This window comes from Zonotrichia albicollis, chromosome 8, assembly GCF_047830755.1.
Source record: "Zonotrichia albicollis isolate bZonAlb1 chromosome 8, bZonAlb1.hap1, whole genome shotgun sequence".
Taxonomy (NCBI): domain Eukaryota; kingdom Metazoa; phylum Chordata; class Aves; order Passeriformes; family Passerellidae; genus Zonotrichia; species Zonotrichia albicollis.
In genome coordinates this window covers 45,000,808-45,017,925 of record NC_133826.1, presented here as the reverse complement: position 1 = coordinate 45,017,925, position 17,118 = coordinate 45,000,808, and the positions used below count along the sequence as shown (strand labels likewise).

Here is a 17,118-nt window from a genome sequence, read left to right as displayed (position 1 = left end):
GATGTTGCTCAATCATCAACAATTTAAAATGCTTTTGGAACAATCTCTTTCCCCCCGTGACCTGGAAGATATTCTGACAAGAATTAAGAAGAAAGTAAGTGATTGGCAGGAGAAATGTCTCCTTTGTGCAAGTATTGCCACTGCTAATATGAGATCAAACATACCCAATCTGTCTTTAGCTCATTCCTCTTCTGCTGAATCATTTTGCTCCTGGGAATCAGCTGTTAATCCTCAGCCTGTTCATCTGCAGGCCACAAAGGAACTGATATTATTAGGGAAAAAGTGGAGTTTTGAATATTTTCAAAATCAGTCACAAAGAGGAAAGGGAAAGTGGAGAAAATGGGTTTACATTTAAGCGTAAGCCCCCACCAGCTCTCCCTACTCTGCCCCCAGTAAAGCAATTAAGTGAGAATTGTGCTTCTGAAGATAACAGAGTCTTTGCAAAGGACACTGGAAGTAGTAGTGTCCAAGAAAATTCCCAAATTTACAAAAGATGTCCAAGTCAATCCTAGTTACTACAGTGACTGTCTGTCTTTTGGGAATACTGCCCTGCTTTCCTTTAGCTCCTTTCCTAAGCCTGTAGCAGTAAAGTTAATTCAGTGTGTCTTGGCACTCTGTCCTGGCCGTTTGGGACACGCTGGTCCCTCTTACCCAGACAAATGTAATTCAGGTCCAGGCTTCAGGACAAGTTATTTCAGTCCAGCTGTATTTGTCTGGCAGGTGCCTATTGCTGCTGTTCATCAGATGATGGCAGAACTTTCTGCTGGTGTAACTGCTGCTCTCTCCTACTCCCAGTTTGGTGAAGTGAAGGGAATCCAGGCCCTGAAAACATGGCAATTGTTCTCTAGACCAAAAATGGGTTTGCATAGGGAAGAGAAGTATCAGGCTGGGTTGGTTTAAATCCAGTTGCTTTTTTTAACAATACTTCTATACACTCCATCTTGTCACAGCTCTGGCTACTCATTTCCATCCTTGTTCCTTTTCCTCTTGGTAAAGACAGTGCTCACCCTTTTTGGGGGTCTTTTTTTCTCTTTGGAAAAGGAGGAAAACAGCTAAGGACTCATCTCTGCCTTCTCCTCCCAGTAGCTGCTTTTTCCCTTTTTCCATGGAAATGTGCCTGATAATGAGGCTGTCAAGGGACTGAACCTGCTCTAAATGAGAGCTGTACAGCACATTACATTTCAGAAGTCCACCTGTTACTTAGAGAAATGATCTGGATCCTGGAAGAGTTGATCAGAGCCCTGCACTTCTCCAGACACTGGCTCTGAGACAAACAAAAGAAAACTTAGATCTCCTCCAGCCATAGTTTTGGCAAAATCATAACTGCCCTCAGTACTTGAGGGAACCGTATAGAAAACCAGGCATTGTAAACATCTGCTTCCATTCAAAGCAAAGGTACTCTTTAGCATTAATAAATGGAATTGATTTAATGATTTATAGATGGAGAGAAATACCATAGGAACTACTCTGTCCCCAGCCAAACCTCTTAAAAACAGAGGAAAATCTTTCAACCAACATGAGGTTGCACCACCATTCCAGGGAGTGGCCCACAGGAAAACAGTGAAATTGTGCAATCGAGTGCTGACCTGACAGAAAGGATCACTTTCATCTTTGACATTGCTGACTGCTACAGCCACTCTTCAAACAAGGACATTTGAATCCAGCTTTCACGTTGCTTGTTCTCTTCACAGATTTTTGAATATTTTGTCCTGAGAATATCTGACAGCCACAAGAAGGTGAAGCAGAGGGCACTGGATGTGCTGGCTGAAATCACAGGAGCCCTGAAAGATGCCTTGAACCTGGTGATCATTGGTTTGGTGGAGGGAATAACAAAGAACCTGAACTCAAAGGATCCCAGGATTCGTGGGGCAGCTGTGAAAGCACTGGAAGAATCCATTGCTCATTTGGGTAAGGCTGAGCCCGGGCAGGGACTCTCCTCAGCTTTGTCTCTGTCTCTCCTGCACAGGAGAGCGCCGAGTGCCTTGACAGCTGCTCTTGTCTGTGGAACACTGCAGCTGACACCCACCAGAGGCTGTGCAGGTGCCGTCCTTATGCACCATCCCCAACAGGCTGGAATGGGATCAGCATTTCCCAACAGTGCCAGGAGCCCTTGGCTCTGTGCTGCTTGTCTGAAGAGCAAGTCCTGGGCTACAGCTCTGCTACAGTTCAGAGGCAAAGGGGGTTTGGAGTTTGCTTGGGCCCCGTCTGACTTCCCAAATGAACAGCTTTGCTGTTGGCATGAAGGGACACTGACCCATCAGAGCTTCTGCAGGGGAGCCACCTGCAAGGCTCTACATTAGAGGCATTAGCTGCCTATTTCCCACTTTTCTTCTTTGTCTTCTATTTTCAAAGGGGAACTTATGATTCACCAAGTTCATTTCTTTATATCAAACAGGTATAAACCCAGCTGCCAATGATGCCTTGTTCCACGTGTTGTTTTGCATGGGGCAAGATGGCCACAGCAATTAACTACATAGGCAAGGGCTGCTCTAAATTCCTTTGCCACACAGATTTATGTCAGCTCTGAGAATGCTGCACTGGGGAAATATGCCTGAAAAAAGGAGTGTTGAAGAGGCAGGTCTTCAAGAGGAGTTTCCACTTTCTCCTCTCCAGCTGCTCTGTGAGCTCAGGAACTGCCTGACTCAGTGCCTTTCTGTGACCCAAGTGTGGGGCTCTTCCTTTGTGCTCTGGGATGCAAAACCTTTTCACTGCTTCCATGTGACTGAACTCTCGAGGTCCCTGATGTGAAATGTTTTAACACAGCTCCTGCTACAGCAGACAAGTTTGGATTTACAACTGTGAGAGGAGAGCTTTTCTTTCTGAATTTAAAACCCTACCAAGCAGGCTATAAGGAAAGCAGAAAAGGATCCAAAAATCCACAGAAATGTACTTGATTTTTTAAAATGGGATTGGCCCTGCCCTATCCCTCCCCACTGTCCTTACTCCTATGACCTGAGAAAAGTGAGCAGAAACGTGTGTTTCCCTTGTAGATAAAGTGTCACTGCTGAAAGAGTTCAGCTACCAATGGAATCACCTGAGTGGCCGAGCCCTGCTGGATGTCACCGAGCGTGTCACAGGTATGGCTCCCCTTCTGAGCCAAGAGCTCTTCCCAGGGAGCATTTACAGGGAATGCCTGTGAGCAGACAGCAGAGCAGCTCCTCCAAACCAGGAGGTGCTGAGCTTGTCCCTGCTGCCCCATGGCCAAGGCAGGTGGGTTTGGCAGGTTTTCCCTGGCTGCTGCAGAGCTGGGCAGCATCTGAGATGGGGGCAGCGCTGGGCCTGGGGCTGAGCTCTCACTGGGGCATCTCAGAACCACCTCCAGCAAAGGGAGGGCTAAAAATGCCCCAGCTGGCTCCTCTCTGGGAAGCTCAGGGACATCTGTGGTCTTTGAGGGGAAATGGTGGCAAATGCTCTTTCAGGGCATCAGTTTCTTTTGTCCTCACAGAATTCTTGGTTTTCCCTTGGAAAGTTTTGAGGCTGAACCGTGCAGAGCCTGGGGGTCATAGCTTAGGTCAGAACTCAACAGAGGTATCAGAGGCACGGGTTTAGTGCAAGGCAGCCTCTGGGGCACAGGACAGAAGCAGAGTGCTGAGGCTCCCTGCCTGTGCTGTCACAGTGGCCTTGGACTGAGCCTTTCAGGGTGTGCAAACTGTGTCTGCCTGGGCCAGCACTGTCCAAAATGCTACAAATGCAGCTGATAATTGATTCCTCAGAGGAGCTTGCTGTGTCACCAATAGCCAAGGAATGGAAAAAGGATAATCCCAATATATAGCAGAGAAGATGATTGATAGCCTTGCTTTAACTGGGGCTAAATCCACTGCTAATTATGCCTATATCTTTGAATGTAAGGTTTAATACACTTTGTGTCTTCATTAGGAATCTGAAAAGGGCATGTTCAGCAATTGGGAATTTTAAAGGCCCCTAAAGAGCATTTGAATAAAGTAGATCTCCAGCAATAGGTAATTTAGTTTAGCAGCTCTTTTGATCTCTTTTTCAAATAAAGGAATTAACCATAAATTAGGACTACTTTAGAAAAAGCAGATGTTCTCTCTTAGATTTAGTAGGAACCGAGAGCTGTTCCTCACGTTCAGTAGTCACCGATGTCTTTAATTGCATTTAAACTCAAATGAATTCTCATTTTAAAATGGGTACCATAACCCTTTCCTGCTTAGCAGAATTGGTTTTGGGTACTTGCAGGACCTCTTTCAATGTTGATGTCTGCTGGTCGATTAACAGCATAGAGAAAATGAAGTCTCTTCCACCACAGATTATTAAATTGCTGCTAAAGAACATTTTGTCTGATCAGAAAATAAGAATGGTCTCCAGAGCATTTCAGGTTATCATCTCTGAGCCAAATCTGCCTGTTGCAAGGAGCCTGTTGCCAGTAAACATTTGTTCGTGTTTGATACAGTTCAGTTCAGAAAATGAGCAGAGAGATTTCAGAGACAGTATGAGAAAACACTCGTGTTTTGGTTACATTTCAGTCCCATGGGTAGCATTTTTCTTTCTCTATGCCCCTATTTGAGTGGACCTTATAAGAAAAAATGCCATTAACATTGGGAGGGGAAGTGGCAATAAAATGTGGAGATGCCCAAATGCCAAGGCAATGGGGTCTGGGTAATTCTCTCAGACAACCTGAGTTTTGAAACAGCTCTTTGTTGGAAGCCCCAAAAGCATTCTGCCAAAGACACCAGCTGTTCACTGATGTTTCTCATCCAGCTGTCAGGCAGCAGCCATCTCTGGTGGGCTGGAGTTTTGAGGTGTGTTCTAATCCGGCCCTTTGCTGTGTGCCACTGAGCACAGGGCAGAGCCAGATCAGACATTTGGCACTTGGCATCAAAGTTACAAAAATGGAATCATCTCTTTTATTAGAAATCTCTCCATTTCCTCTCTATGTGCATTTCCAAATCTTCAGTGTGGGTTTAGACAACTTCTTAATGGAAATCAAAGGCAATTGGACATTTCATTCATTGTTCATGCAGAAAGAGATTGTGAAATAATTTAGTAAAGGTAGGAAGTCTGCCACAGGGACAAGGCTCTGGTTGGAGCAATTAGTGCTGAGGGGTTGGTGGTTCTGTTTCCAGGATGATCAGCTGCTTTTCCCGTTTCTGGACCAAGGGGCTCTGGGTGCTATTTTGCTGCTCTTGGCCAGAGAGGCTGGCAAGAAGCAGAAGCAGAGGCAGATCCTTGTTTGCAGTGAGGCTGGTGGGTAAGGAGCTGTGTCTCTGTCCCGGCAGTGCTTGTGCAGGGGGTTCATGCCAGCAGCCCTGAAGTCGCCCAGCGCGACGCCCTGCCCGTGCTCTGGTCCTGCCTGGAGAACAAGGCGCTGCCTGTGCGGAGCGCCAACGTCCGCACCGTGGCCACCAAGCTCGCCTCTGCCCTCTGCAAGGTGATGGGCACCCAGCTGAAGAAATGTGCTGCCAGCAAGCCTCCACATGTGCGGGAAAACCTCTCCAAAATGCTGGGCTGGTGAAGGGGAGATGTTCTCCAGAAAGCTGAGGAAGTGCTGAGTTGGACACCTCTGGATTTGCCTTTTGAGCTGTACCAAAAATGACAAAATCCTAAGGAAGGTTGTGCATCTGCCCCTGCTCTCTCCATTGCCCTTCCTACTCATGGCATGGGGGGCCTGAAGCAGCTCCAGATGGAGGACAAGGTGAAGGCAATCATGGCTCAGCCTCACACAGAGGTGAGGGGGGAGCTGGGCCAATCTCTGCTGGCAGGAAGGGTCTTGTGGCAGCCCAGAGAGGCTGTGCACATTGCCAGGGAACAGCTGTGCCCTGCACGTGCCCCTGCAATGAGCTGTGCTGCTGCCAGTGCCCCTGGAGCTGCAGGGCTGCTGAGCTGTGGGGCAGGCAGAGGAGCAGGAGGGTGCATGTGCAGCTGAGCCATTCCTGGAGAGCACAGGGCTCTGGGCTCCCTGCTGTCCCAGGGCAGCCCAGAGGCCAGGCTGTGCCTGTGCCAGCTCTGGGCAAGTGGCTCAGGGTTTGCCCTGGCCTGCCTCAGTGTCTGCCAGCAGGAGCATGTTTCCCTGTGCAGCTGTATGGACATTTCCAGGAAATGCGTCCCAGGAAATATGGAGCTTCAGCTGCTTTAGGTTTGCATTGTGGCCTCTGTTAAACTTTGTGTCTCCATTTTGCAGATCTGACTGGTTACAGTCTTACCGAGAAGTTTTCTCTGGACACTTCCAATGTTCCCTCACCCACGAAGTCCTCGCCTCCCCTCCAGAAGAGCTCTCTTTCCTCCAAGCTCAGGAAGAAGCTGCCGCCTGTATGGAGAGTGTTTGAAGAATATGATTGATGTGTTAGGCTTCATAGTTACAGCTGTACATATATTCAGATCTTTAGATGTAGTTTTTAATTAATGTCTTTTGATTCTGTCTTTAAGTTTTGATGACATATTTTTAATTGTATATATTTTATTTTGGTGATGAAAAAAGTAAATAAATAAACAAAATTGAAAAAACCAAAAGGAGAATGTGAGACCAGGACCTGCTAGCCTAGAGATTATGGGAGTGCAGCTCACTCATTGTGCCAGTGTCTCACCACATCCTTTCCTCATTGGGCCTCTCCTCTTCCTCTTTGGCCATGTTTTCTTTGTGTCATTTGTGCCATTCTTTGTTACTTGGCATTACAACAGGGTCACCACTGACATGTTTGAGGGACAATGGATCCAAAAGATCCTGTCTAGTCAAAGGTTTTCTACCTAGGTGTGTTCTGTGCTCACCAAAGGCCTGAGCAAAGAAACCAAGAGAATTGTGCCCAAATCCCAAAGCTTTGCTCCTTTGCAATCTCCCACAGATCTGGCTCACAGGTGTCTTCAATCACAATTCCATAGGTAAGAAGAGGTCATGTATTTCACTGGGAAATGATGCACTGCTTTGGCAAAGTCACCTGTATGTATATTTACCCAGGACAGCAGTGCAGCTGTGTTGTTTGCCCCTTGTTTGCAGAAGGATGAGTGCACTGGGAGGCCAAGAACAAGTGACAAGGGTTCCTCAAATCTTCACTGCAGCCTGGGGACCAGTGCTTGCCAGTGGAATGAATTCCTGCACAGCTGGAAGAAGCAATTCTGGATTCAGCTTCAGCTGTTGGTAGGCTGCATGATCATTGACAATGCTGCCCTTCCAGAAATTATTCTGCAGTTTCCTTTCATAGTCATTTGAAGCTTTTAAACTTCACATTTCAATTTGCTTTGCCTTAGGGTAAAAGACTTCTGGGCCCAGTGCAAACTGTCACCTTTTGACAGCAAAATCCTCTTCGTTGCCAGCTTCTGATGTTACACAATGTCACCTGGCTGCCTGTGTTTGCTTAGCTCTGGGTCTAGTCCCGGCCTAGTAAAGCCCAGGCAGGGTGGCACGTTGCAGGGAAAACTGGTCCATGAGCTTATCGGGTTGCCATCAGCAGCAGAGTGAATGTGCTTTTTGGGGATTTCTCTGGAGACAAAATTAGGGACCTGCTCCATGCCACAATATTCTCTTAGATCTTTCTAAAATATCCTAGAAAATGCTGTAAAACGTCACATTTCCTTGCACAGCACTATTGGAAGAGGGGCATTTTTGTCCCTCCTCAAAGTCATTGCTGTTGCACATGAGAAACATGAACATCCACCAACAGGAATGATGCATGGTCCTCCTGCTGCTGCTTCAGAGCTCTGGGAAGGACAGACCTGGGTATTACCAATATGAGCACTTAATTAGCATCTCATGCTCCTCCAAGCTATCCAGATCCCAGGGATTCTTGTTTCAAAGCAGCCACTGCACCATCTCTAGGGAAGAACAGGAAATGGGAAACAGCGACTGCCAGCCTTGCAGGGGTGTGGGGGAAAACCTGAAGTGTCTGCATCAAAAGATGAGTGGGAAGAGTGTAATTGCCAAAGCAAACACTTCGTTAGGATAGCAGGAGCAGTTCTTTACTGCATGCTTGCATGAAGATCATTTCGAATCTCCTTTTTGTCTCATGCAGAAAAGGAGCTCTTAATAATACCACGCTACTTAAACCAGATTGGGATGTAGCTCTGTAGTGGTTCACAATGAAGCAGACTGCCTGCTGTGTCACTGCCAGCCCTGGTCAGCCTGCGAGGGACTGTAGTGTATTCCATGCCTGTTTTACCTCCAAGCAAAGCTTGGTTTTCCTCATTAGTGTGGAGTAAATAGAAGAGTAATAAAATGGACAATTAAACTGGCCACTTTGGAGGATATGCTCATGCTTTTGCATGTCAGTCCTCTACCTCATGCTCCCAAGGCTTGTTATTCATCATGAAATATTTTAAAAAAAAAACCTCAGCTCTCATGTTACATCTGAATAAAATTGCACAAAATCATCAAGAATTCTGCTGTCAGGAACAAGACAAGAGCCTTCCGACACTTGCTTGCAGCTGTCCTGGATTGCTGCAGCCCTTTGTGCAAAGCTGCTGCAGACAGAGTGTTTGGAGTTGGTCTGGGCCTTTATGAAAGATCTGTGGAGCAGTGTGCAGGGCTCTCCTGGCAGGAAACTGTTTGTCCAAGCCCAGGGACACGGTGCCGGCAGGAGCGGAGCGGCCCCGCTCCCAGCCCGAGAGTCTGTGAGCTGAGCCACGCCGGGGAGAAAAGGCAGCGAGGGGCTCCAGCCCAGCTGCTTCACTGCCCTGCCCGCTCCATGGAGCTCTGCCATGGGAGAAAGCCGACGCCGGACGAGCCCCCGAGCTTCCATCAGCTGCTGGAACTGCTCTGTGACAGCTCCTGTTCTTCCGAGAGAGACCCCAGCGCCTTCTTGGAACGCGTGTCATGGGGGGATTCTGTTTGTTAATAAACTGTTGGGGGTTTTCCACTTTCATCTATCAGTAATAATTTCCTATTGCTGGAAAGGGATTGTTGGAACACTTTAGAGGAGACGGCTTATTGCACAATATCCTGTTTGAAGTTGTCTCAAACTGTGTGAGACTGATGGCTTCACACAGGAGCATCCCCAAGGCTGCTGAGGGGAAGGCACAGAGGAAGACAAACCCAGTATTTCTGAGGGAACTCCTTGACACCAAACCAACCTGAGTTGTCAAACAGCAGACCTGATGTTTCGAGACATGGGCCAAAGGGGAAACCTTTCAGTGTGTTTGGTCCAGGCTGGGTTATGCTCGAGGCAAAGCTGTGTCAGTGTGTTGGATAATACTCTTTTCTTGACCTAGAGATGGGGCAACTGAGAGGTGTTTTAAAAACTTGTATTCCATTTTCAGTCTCAGGAGAAGGGTGAGACAATACAGATGTTATAATTCATGCCATCACAATCAGAAGCTAACTACTTCATAATTATAATTCACTATAAGCATATCTTGGTCTATCAGCCTTTTGCCATGCCATGTTGTAGATGCCTTAAAGCCAATTATTTAAAACTACCCCTTGATGGTCCAACTACAATGCATCTTTCATAGCTCTGTTTTTCCAAAGTCTTATTTGCAAGACCATCTTTTGAAACTTTTTTCCAGCTCCATTTCTCTTTCAACAATATCTGTCCTATTCCATGGAAATTTTTAAGGTAGCATTTCTTGTCTCAAAATTTATATACAGATTCATACTTTGTGGGCCTTCTATTAGGCTCTAAAAACTTTCTACAAATCCATTTCCCACATCAGTGCACTTGGCTCCTTCTCTCCTCATTGTGCCTGGCAAGCACAAGAGCCCAGAGCTCCTGTAGAACCCATCACAGCACTCAGTGGGAGCAAACTTGTGTCCAGTCCTCGCCTGGAGCTGTGGTGCCCAGCATTCCACCACATTGGAATGAGGAACTGTTCCTGCTCTTTCAGACGGAGCTAAGGAGGTTTGGCCTTCAGATCAATTGTCTGCAGGCTCCTGCAGTGCCTCCTGCAGCTCCCTTGCCAGAGGCACCCCAGGTCAGGGGGGCACATCTGGGCTGCTGTGTCTGGCTCTGAGGCTCCCTGTTCTGGGCAGTGAGGAGGAGCTGCAGAGGCTCTGCAGGACTGACAGGATGGGCTTTGGGGCTGGCAGGAGAAGCTGAGGGGCCTGGGCTGCTGGAGCTGCTGAAGAGGAGGCCCAGGGCTCATCGTGCAACTGCTCCATGGGTGGTTTCAGAGAGTCCCAGAATCAGCACAGGTGGAACAGGCCATGGAGATCATCAAGTCCAACCTGTGCCCTGGCACTGCCTTGTCTCCCCTGAGCCTCCTTTTCTCCAGGATAAACAACCCCAGCTCTCTCAGCCCCTCCTCAAAGCTCTTGTGTTCCAGATCCCCCCCCAGCCTTGTTGCCCTTCTCTGGACACACTCCAGCCCCTCCATGTCCTTCCTAAATTGGCAGGCCAGAATTGGACACAGCACTCAAGGTGCTGCCCAAGCAGTGCTGAGCACAGGGGAAGAATCCCTGTCCTGCTCCTGCTGGCCACACCATTCCTGATCCCGGCCAGGACCCATTGGCCTGCTTGGCCAGCTGGGCACACTGCTGGCTCATGCCCAGCCTGCTGTCCCTCAGTCCCTGCAGGTCCCTTTCTGCCTGGCTGCTCTCCAGCCACTCTGGCACCTTATTGAGGGAGGGAGGCACAGAGGGAACGGGTCCAGATCCAGTCCTTCCTGAAATGTGGTGTTTGCTGGCACTGCCAATTCTCAGATCTTGATATTTCCATATTCTGGCACAGCCCAAGTGCAGCAATTTGCTGGCAAAGAAAGTCAAAACCAAGCAAAGACCTGGTCCCTACAGCAACCCGATCTCGGGTTTGCTGACACCGCCAGTGCCCAGATCGGGAATGCCTGCACAGCCTCATTCCAGCAATTTGCTAGCACTGGAAAATTAGCATTTGGAAATTTCTCAGTGCCAGCACAACCCAAATGCAAAAATTTTCTGGCAAAGAAAGCCAGAACCCAGCAGCTTCCCAGTGCTGCCACCAGCACCACCCAGGTCTGGTGTTTGCTGTGCAAGTGCCCAGATCTGGAAATTTCCCAGTGCTGGCACAGCCAAGTGCAGCAATTTGCTGGCACAGAAAGCCAAAACTCGGCAATTTCCTGATACCAATACAGGTGACCAGACCTGGTGTTTGCTGCCACTGCCAGTGCTCACATCTGGATATTTCCCTGTTCTGGCAGAGCCAAGTCCAGCAATTTTCTGGTCAAGAAAGCCACAATCTGGCAATTCCCTGCTACCGCCATTGGCAATGCCAAGATCCAGTGTTTGCTGGCACCACCAGTGCCCAGATGCGGGAATTTCCTGGTGCCAGCACAGCCCGAGTCTGGTAATTTTCTAGCAAAGAAAGACAAAACCTTGCAAATACCTGGTACCTACAGCAACCCAATCTTTTGTTTGCTGACACCACAAGTGTCCAGATCCAGAATTGTTCAGGTTCCCACACAGCATAATTCCTGCATTATGCTGGCACTGAAAGTTAACATTTGGCAATTTCCTGGTGCTGGCACATTCCCCACCCAGATCTGATGTGTGCTGGCACTGCCAGTGCCCACATCTGGCAACTTCCCTCTTCTGGCACCACCCATGTCCAGAATTTGCTTGCAAAGAAAGCTAAAACCTGGCAATTTCCCCTTGCCAGCACTGCCTATTCTGGAGTTTGCTGGCAGCAGGATCCCAGGAAAGAAGGAAGGAAAGAAGGAAAGAAAAGAGGAAGGCATCCAGATGCAGTCCTTCCTGGAGCCTGAAATGGGCTGTTTGCTGACAATGCCAGTGCCCTGATCTGGAAATTTCCCTATTCTGGCGCAGCAATTTGCTGGCACAGAAATCCAAAACCCATGGCATCTTCCCGCTACTGGGTCTGGTAACGCCCCCACATCTTGTGTTTCATGTAATCAGAACCCAGATTTGGAAATTTCTCAGTGCCAGCAGAGCAGATCTGGCAGATTTCTATCGCTGGCAATGACACCACCCAGATCTGGTGTTTGCTGGCAGTACCAGCGCCCAGATCTGAAAACTTCCTGGTGCTGGCACAGACCAAGCCTAGTGATTTCCTGGCACAGAAAGCCAAAATTTGGAAATTTCCAGGTTCGGGCACCAGCATTATCCAGATCTTGTGTTTGCTGGCAATGCCAGTGCCCAGATTTGGAAATTTCCCGGTGCCTTCACAGCCCAGGCCTAACAATTTTTTTTAGCTAGCTGGGCAGAGAAGTTCCTTGGACTGTGACTTTCTTTTTTCTTGGAACTGTTTAAACCTGCTCTGGACTGAAAACCCAGACAAACACCTGCAGCTCACGCCTGTGGCCCCCCGAGCTCTGGGACGCTGCATTCCAGCACCAGAGGGACTTAGAAGAGACAGAGGGAGCCAACTAGAACCCACAAAAAGAACTTTCTGAATTTGTCATCTCTTCAGCACTGTCAGAGGTTTTATTTAATATTATTCATTTTTCATGCTTCTGAATACTTTACTTGTTAAAAAAACTGGGATTTTTTTCACTTTTCTCAAGAGAAGTCTTTCCCTGAACTAGTAGGGGGAGGGGCCGCTTGAACTTGCTTTCTAGACGGACCCCTTTTGGAGATTTCCTCCCAAAATTTGTCCTAAGCCAGCACAAACAGTCATCATGAAAATTTCACCAGTGGCATAATTTCCTGGTGGCAAATCTTGTGACAGAAGCTTGACCTTGTTCTCCATGAGAGATTTTTGGGAAGAGCAGACAGGAGAAGATTCCTGGAAAACTGAAACAGGTTTCCGGAAGGGAAACGAAAATGAAAGAAACAATCCAAGATGTTTTCCTCTATTTATTTCTATGCTCCCCTTTTCCATGTTGCACTGCTTCTCCATCCCAGTAATTCCAGATGCACCTCACCTCTAGGATCGATGACTTAGTGATTTTTAGACACTCTAAAATACCATGAGCCACACACAGTTTTCCTTCCCCTGGTTTTACTGGAAAGCAACACTGGATATGTAAGTGCAGTGCTGGGCTCAGGTAGGAATCCTACCCCAAGGAAAAGTGGCCCGACAGTGTTTGACCCTCAGCAAGGTCGCTGTGCCAGTGTGCAGGAGTCAGGGCTCTGCATGTGGGCTCAAGGCTGCAAAGTTCCCGTGTTTGGGCAGACGGAGGGGCTGTCCCTGGGGAGCGCGGGGCTCGAACGTGGGGCTCGTGGGGCGAGCGGGGAACGGACACGGGGACGAACGGCCCCGGTGCTTCAGTTGCAGCGGCGGCAGCAGCGGCAGCAGCAGCGGCAGCAGCAGCGGCAGCAGCAGCGGCGAGAGCAGAAAAACAGATATTTTAAAACACTCTTTCTCCTATTTTTCCTTCTCTTTGTCCCTTTATTTCTCTTTCTCTCCCTTTCTCGCTGTCGGGCACCCTTCTCTCGGGGTCCCTTGCCCGGCGTCCCTCTCCTCTCCCCGCCTCCCTCTCCCCGTGATGGGCCGGGCCATGCCCCCGGCCCGCCCCCGGCCCCGGGCGGGGCTGCCCCGTGCCCGGCCCCGGCCGTCCCGCCGCGGTCTCGCCTCCGCGCGGCTCTGGCCGTGCTGGCGGTGGCGCTGCCGGGTGGTCATCAGTGCCGGGGGCCGGGGCGGCATCGCCGCCCTTTGCCTCCGAGTGGCCCGAGCCCAGACCCGGCCCCGAGGCAGGCTCCAGTCCTGGCCCCGGCCCCGGCCCCGGCTCCTCCCGGGGATCGCGGAGCACACACGCGGCGCGGCCGCTCCCGCCGCCTTCGCTGCGGCTTCCCCGGCCCGAGCTCCGCCGCTCGGCAGCGCGGCCGCCGGCCCCGGGCCTCCCGTGCCGCGTTCGGAAGATGGAACGCCTGTGCATGGCCGGCCCGGGGCGGGTGAGGGGCGCTTGGGGGCCGTTGCTGGCCCCGGGCCGAGCGCTGACCGCCGCGTCCCACCCGCAGGTGAGGAGCAGGAGGCCCTGCAGGAGCGGCACCGGCTGTGTTCGGTGCTGGAGCGCACTCCAGGCACAGCCATGGAGCAGAGAGCCCCGAGAGCGCCCAAGCTGGCCTGGGCGGAGAAGGAGGAGGAAGAAGGCCCTGGAGCTACCCCAGCGCAGGAGATTGAAGAGGTGGTGCCGTTCAGTCCACCGCAGGAGGGTGAGTGGCAGAGCTGGGCTGCAGTGCTGGAGCCTGCAGCGAACTTGGCCCCATCCCATCCCATCCCATCCCATCCCATCCCATCCCATCCCATCCCATCCCATCCCATCCCATCCCATCCCATCCCATCCCATCCCATCCCATCCCATCCCATCCCCTGGGGAAATGCCCATGGACCAGACAGAAGAGGGGCCGAGCAGACACGCCGCAGGGGCCGTGCTCCATCGCCCTGGAGCATCCCGGGGCTCTCCCTGCCTGGGCAGCGCAGGGCTGGGCTGTATTCTCCGGCCTCTCCCGCAGCCCCTCAGCTCTGGCTGCGCTCGCTCTTTGCCAGATGCAGCCGTGGAGCGCACACAAGATCAGGAACGCACCCGTGGCCTCTTCCGCAGAACAGCGCAGGTACCTGCAGCCACCCCCACCTGGGCTGGGCCTGCTGTCCCTGCTCAGCCCAGCCCCGTGTGTGCAGCACTCCATGCAACATCCCCGGCTTCTTGCCCTTCTGCTGCAGATGGTTGGAAAATTCATGAAGAGGATTCAGGAGGAAGAGACCAGCGTCATGGGCACTCTGGTCAGAGTGTACCCTCCCATCTTCCAAACCAACACCTGTGCTGCCCTGCTGGATATGCTCTTGGAGGAGGGTCCTTCCAGTGCAAAGCAAGTAAGCAGCCTGTGGCCTGACTCCCATCATCCCAGCAATTGCTTGGCCTCCCAAGCCACGCCTGCTGCTCACTGTAAGCCTTGAGGCCATGGCAGTGTAGTGGCAAGGGAAGTACTTTTCTGGGGCAGCTGGGCACATGACTCCCTCTGGCAGCATTCCAAGTCTCCCCTGCCTTCTCCAGGTGCCCGCCATGGTGAGGTACATACACCAGTGGCTTGTGGCCAATGATTCTGCCGAGCACAGGCTGGACAAGGCCCTGCTGAATCTCACCAGGGCACACCCTGATGACGCAGTGGTGACGCTCCTGCGTGTGGCCCCGTCCTGTGACAGGTATGGGGCCCACCTGCCCACAGGGCTCAGGGTTCGCCAGCCCATCACCCTCTACTGCCTGGCCCAGGTGTGTGACCAACAGAGTTCCAGGGCCCTCTGGCTGCTGCCTTTCCCAGCCCTGGCACGTCAGCTCCCAAGCCTGCTGCCGTGCTCCCTCCCTGCCCCTCAGGGCTCTGTCCCCATGGGGCTGGGCTGCCTGGCTGCTGCTGGCAAGGGCCAGTGGGCAGAGGCAGAGCCGGTGGTCAGCCCGGGCCCCTAGGGATGCCCAGGCCACAGTGCTGTGTCTGAGACCCGCCCTGAGACAGAGCTCTAACCCTGCAGAGCTGCCATCACCATGTGGAAGACCATCATGTGCTCGCCCAGGACTGCAGAGCCAGTGCAGCTGACACTCCTGGATGTGCTGGGGAGCTGGCCAGAGTGCAGCACGTGCACCTCCGATGGGGACAAAACGGGTGTCTTTGGCCTGGCTGTGAGTTTCTGCAACTGGCCTTTGCTGGCCCCAAGGCTGCCTCTCCAGCAGCTCTCCATCCTCCTTCCCCCACTGCATCTCCCTGCCTCAGGCGCTGGCCTGAAACCTGGCCCAGGGGCAGCTTCAGGCCCACCAGGCCCCATGCTCCCCCTGCCAAGGTCTCTCCAGGCCTCTCCCTGCCATGCTCGGGCCCTGCCACACGGACACCTGGGCACTGAGCGCTGTCTTGGGGGGCTTTGTCCCTTGCAGGCAACCCTGGTGATGTGGAAGATCCTCCAGGAGCCCCGTGTCCCACGTGTAGTGACGCTCTTTTTCCCCCACCTGTTTGTGCATCTGCTCTTCCAAGTGTTCTTCAGCACAGAAGAGATGCCAGAGGAGGTGGATACCTTCTGGAAGAAATGCCAGGAAGAGCACGGCCTTGCCACCAGCCCCAACAGGTGCTCCATCCCACTCCTCCTGTCCCTGCCAAGTGGCCTGCAAAGGAGCCAGTGCTGCCAGTGTGACCTGGGCTTTGCTCTCTGCCCACAGGTTTGCAGTGCAGACCCTGAAGTCCCTGCTCTGCCTTGTCCAGTGTGAGCAGGTGGTGGTGTCAATGGAAGGCAAGCGTGGCTGGGACACGCTGCTCTGCGTTGATACCCACCACTCTGCCGTGGCTCTGCTGGCCGGGTGAGACCCCCCTTCTCCCCATTGCTCCTGGCATTTGTGCCCCGTGACTGGGCAGTCCCACACAGTCCCTGTGGCTGGGGCCAAAGGGACGAGGGACAGCCAAGCAGACTGGAAAAGGCTGGGAAAGGAGGCTGCCTAGGAGCGGCCATATCTCAAAGGGCCCTGGTCCCCTGGCAGGGTGGTGGGGAAGGACAAGAGCCATGTGAGTCAGTGCTGGCAGAGGCTTCTCCCCCCGCCCCCCGGTTCAGGATCTTAATGCCATTTTCTGCCTTGCAGGGAGATGCACCATGCATCCAGGCCCTTGTGTAAAAGCATCTTATGCTGCCTCCTTGACATGCTCAGTGAAGAGATGCCATACTGGGATTTCCTTGCCCTGGCATTCCTTGCGGAGGTGAGCCTGAAGGCCAGCATGACCTGGCTGAGCTGCCTCCTAGCTCTCTGCCCTCTCGTCGCCACAGATGCCTGGGACGGTGCCCGTGCCCTGTGCTGCTGCCTGGGCCCAGCCCTATGCGGCTCCGGGCTCCAGCCGGCCGGCTCCCCCAACACTGCCCTGTGCCTTGCAGGTCCTCGAGTGCCTGGACTTGAGGGACTGCAGGGACAGCATCATGGATGTCTTGTCATGGCAGCTGCGGAGGGAGCGCGCAGACATTGGCAGCCAGCTGCTCAGGGTCCTCCTCCCGCGCAGGGACCATTCCCCTCTGGTGAGAAGGGGGCAGTGGCTGAAGCCGTGCAGGCAGCGTGGGACTGGGCAATGCAGTTGCTTGGCCTTGTCTGGCCTTCGGGTGCTGCGGCAGCTGCTCCCAGCTCTCCTGCCTCCCGCTTCAGCTGCCCCAGTGCTTCAGGACAGGCCTTTGGCCTTTGGGCCCTGTGGCAGCAGGGTGGCCTTTCACAAACTTGCCTTCCACGCAGGCCGAAAGAATGCAGGGCCTGACTGAAGGGCTTGTGGAGCTCCTGCAGGTCAGGGTGACCACCGTGCTACTGGACTATCTGTTCCTGGCTAATGGTGCCCCAATACCCAGCCCC

The 17,118-nt window shown here is 52.2% G+C and overlaps 1 protein-coding gene across 1 annotated transcript in view; it reads right to left on the bottom strand.

The window, feature by feature from the left end:
• Nucleotides 1–13,463, bottom strand: part of LOC141729980 (uncharacterized) — a 76,137-nt gene extending 62,674 nt beyond the window's left edge. Inside the window, 1 exon segment of the mRNA XM_074546638.1 lies at nucleotides 13,392–13,463. Coding sequence (XP_074402739.1) covers nucleotides 13,392–13,463 — 72 coding nt within the window.
• Nucleotides 13,464–17,118: the final 3,655 nt, after the last annotated feature.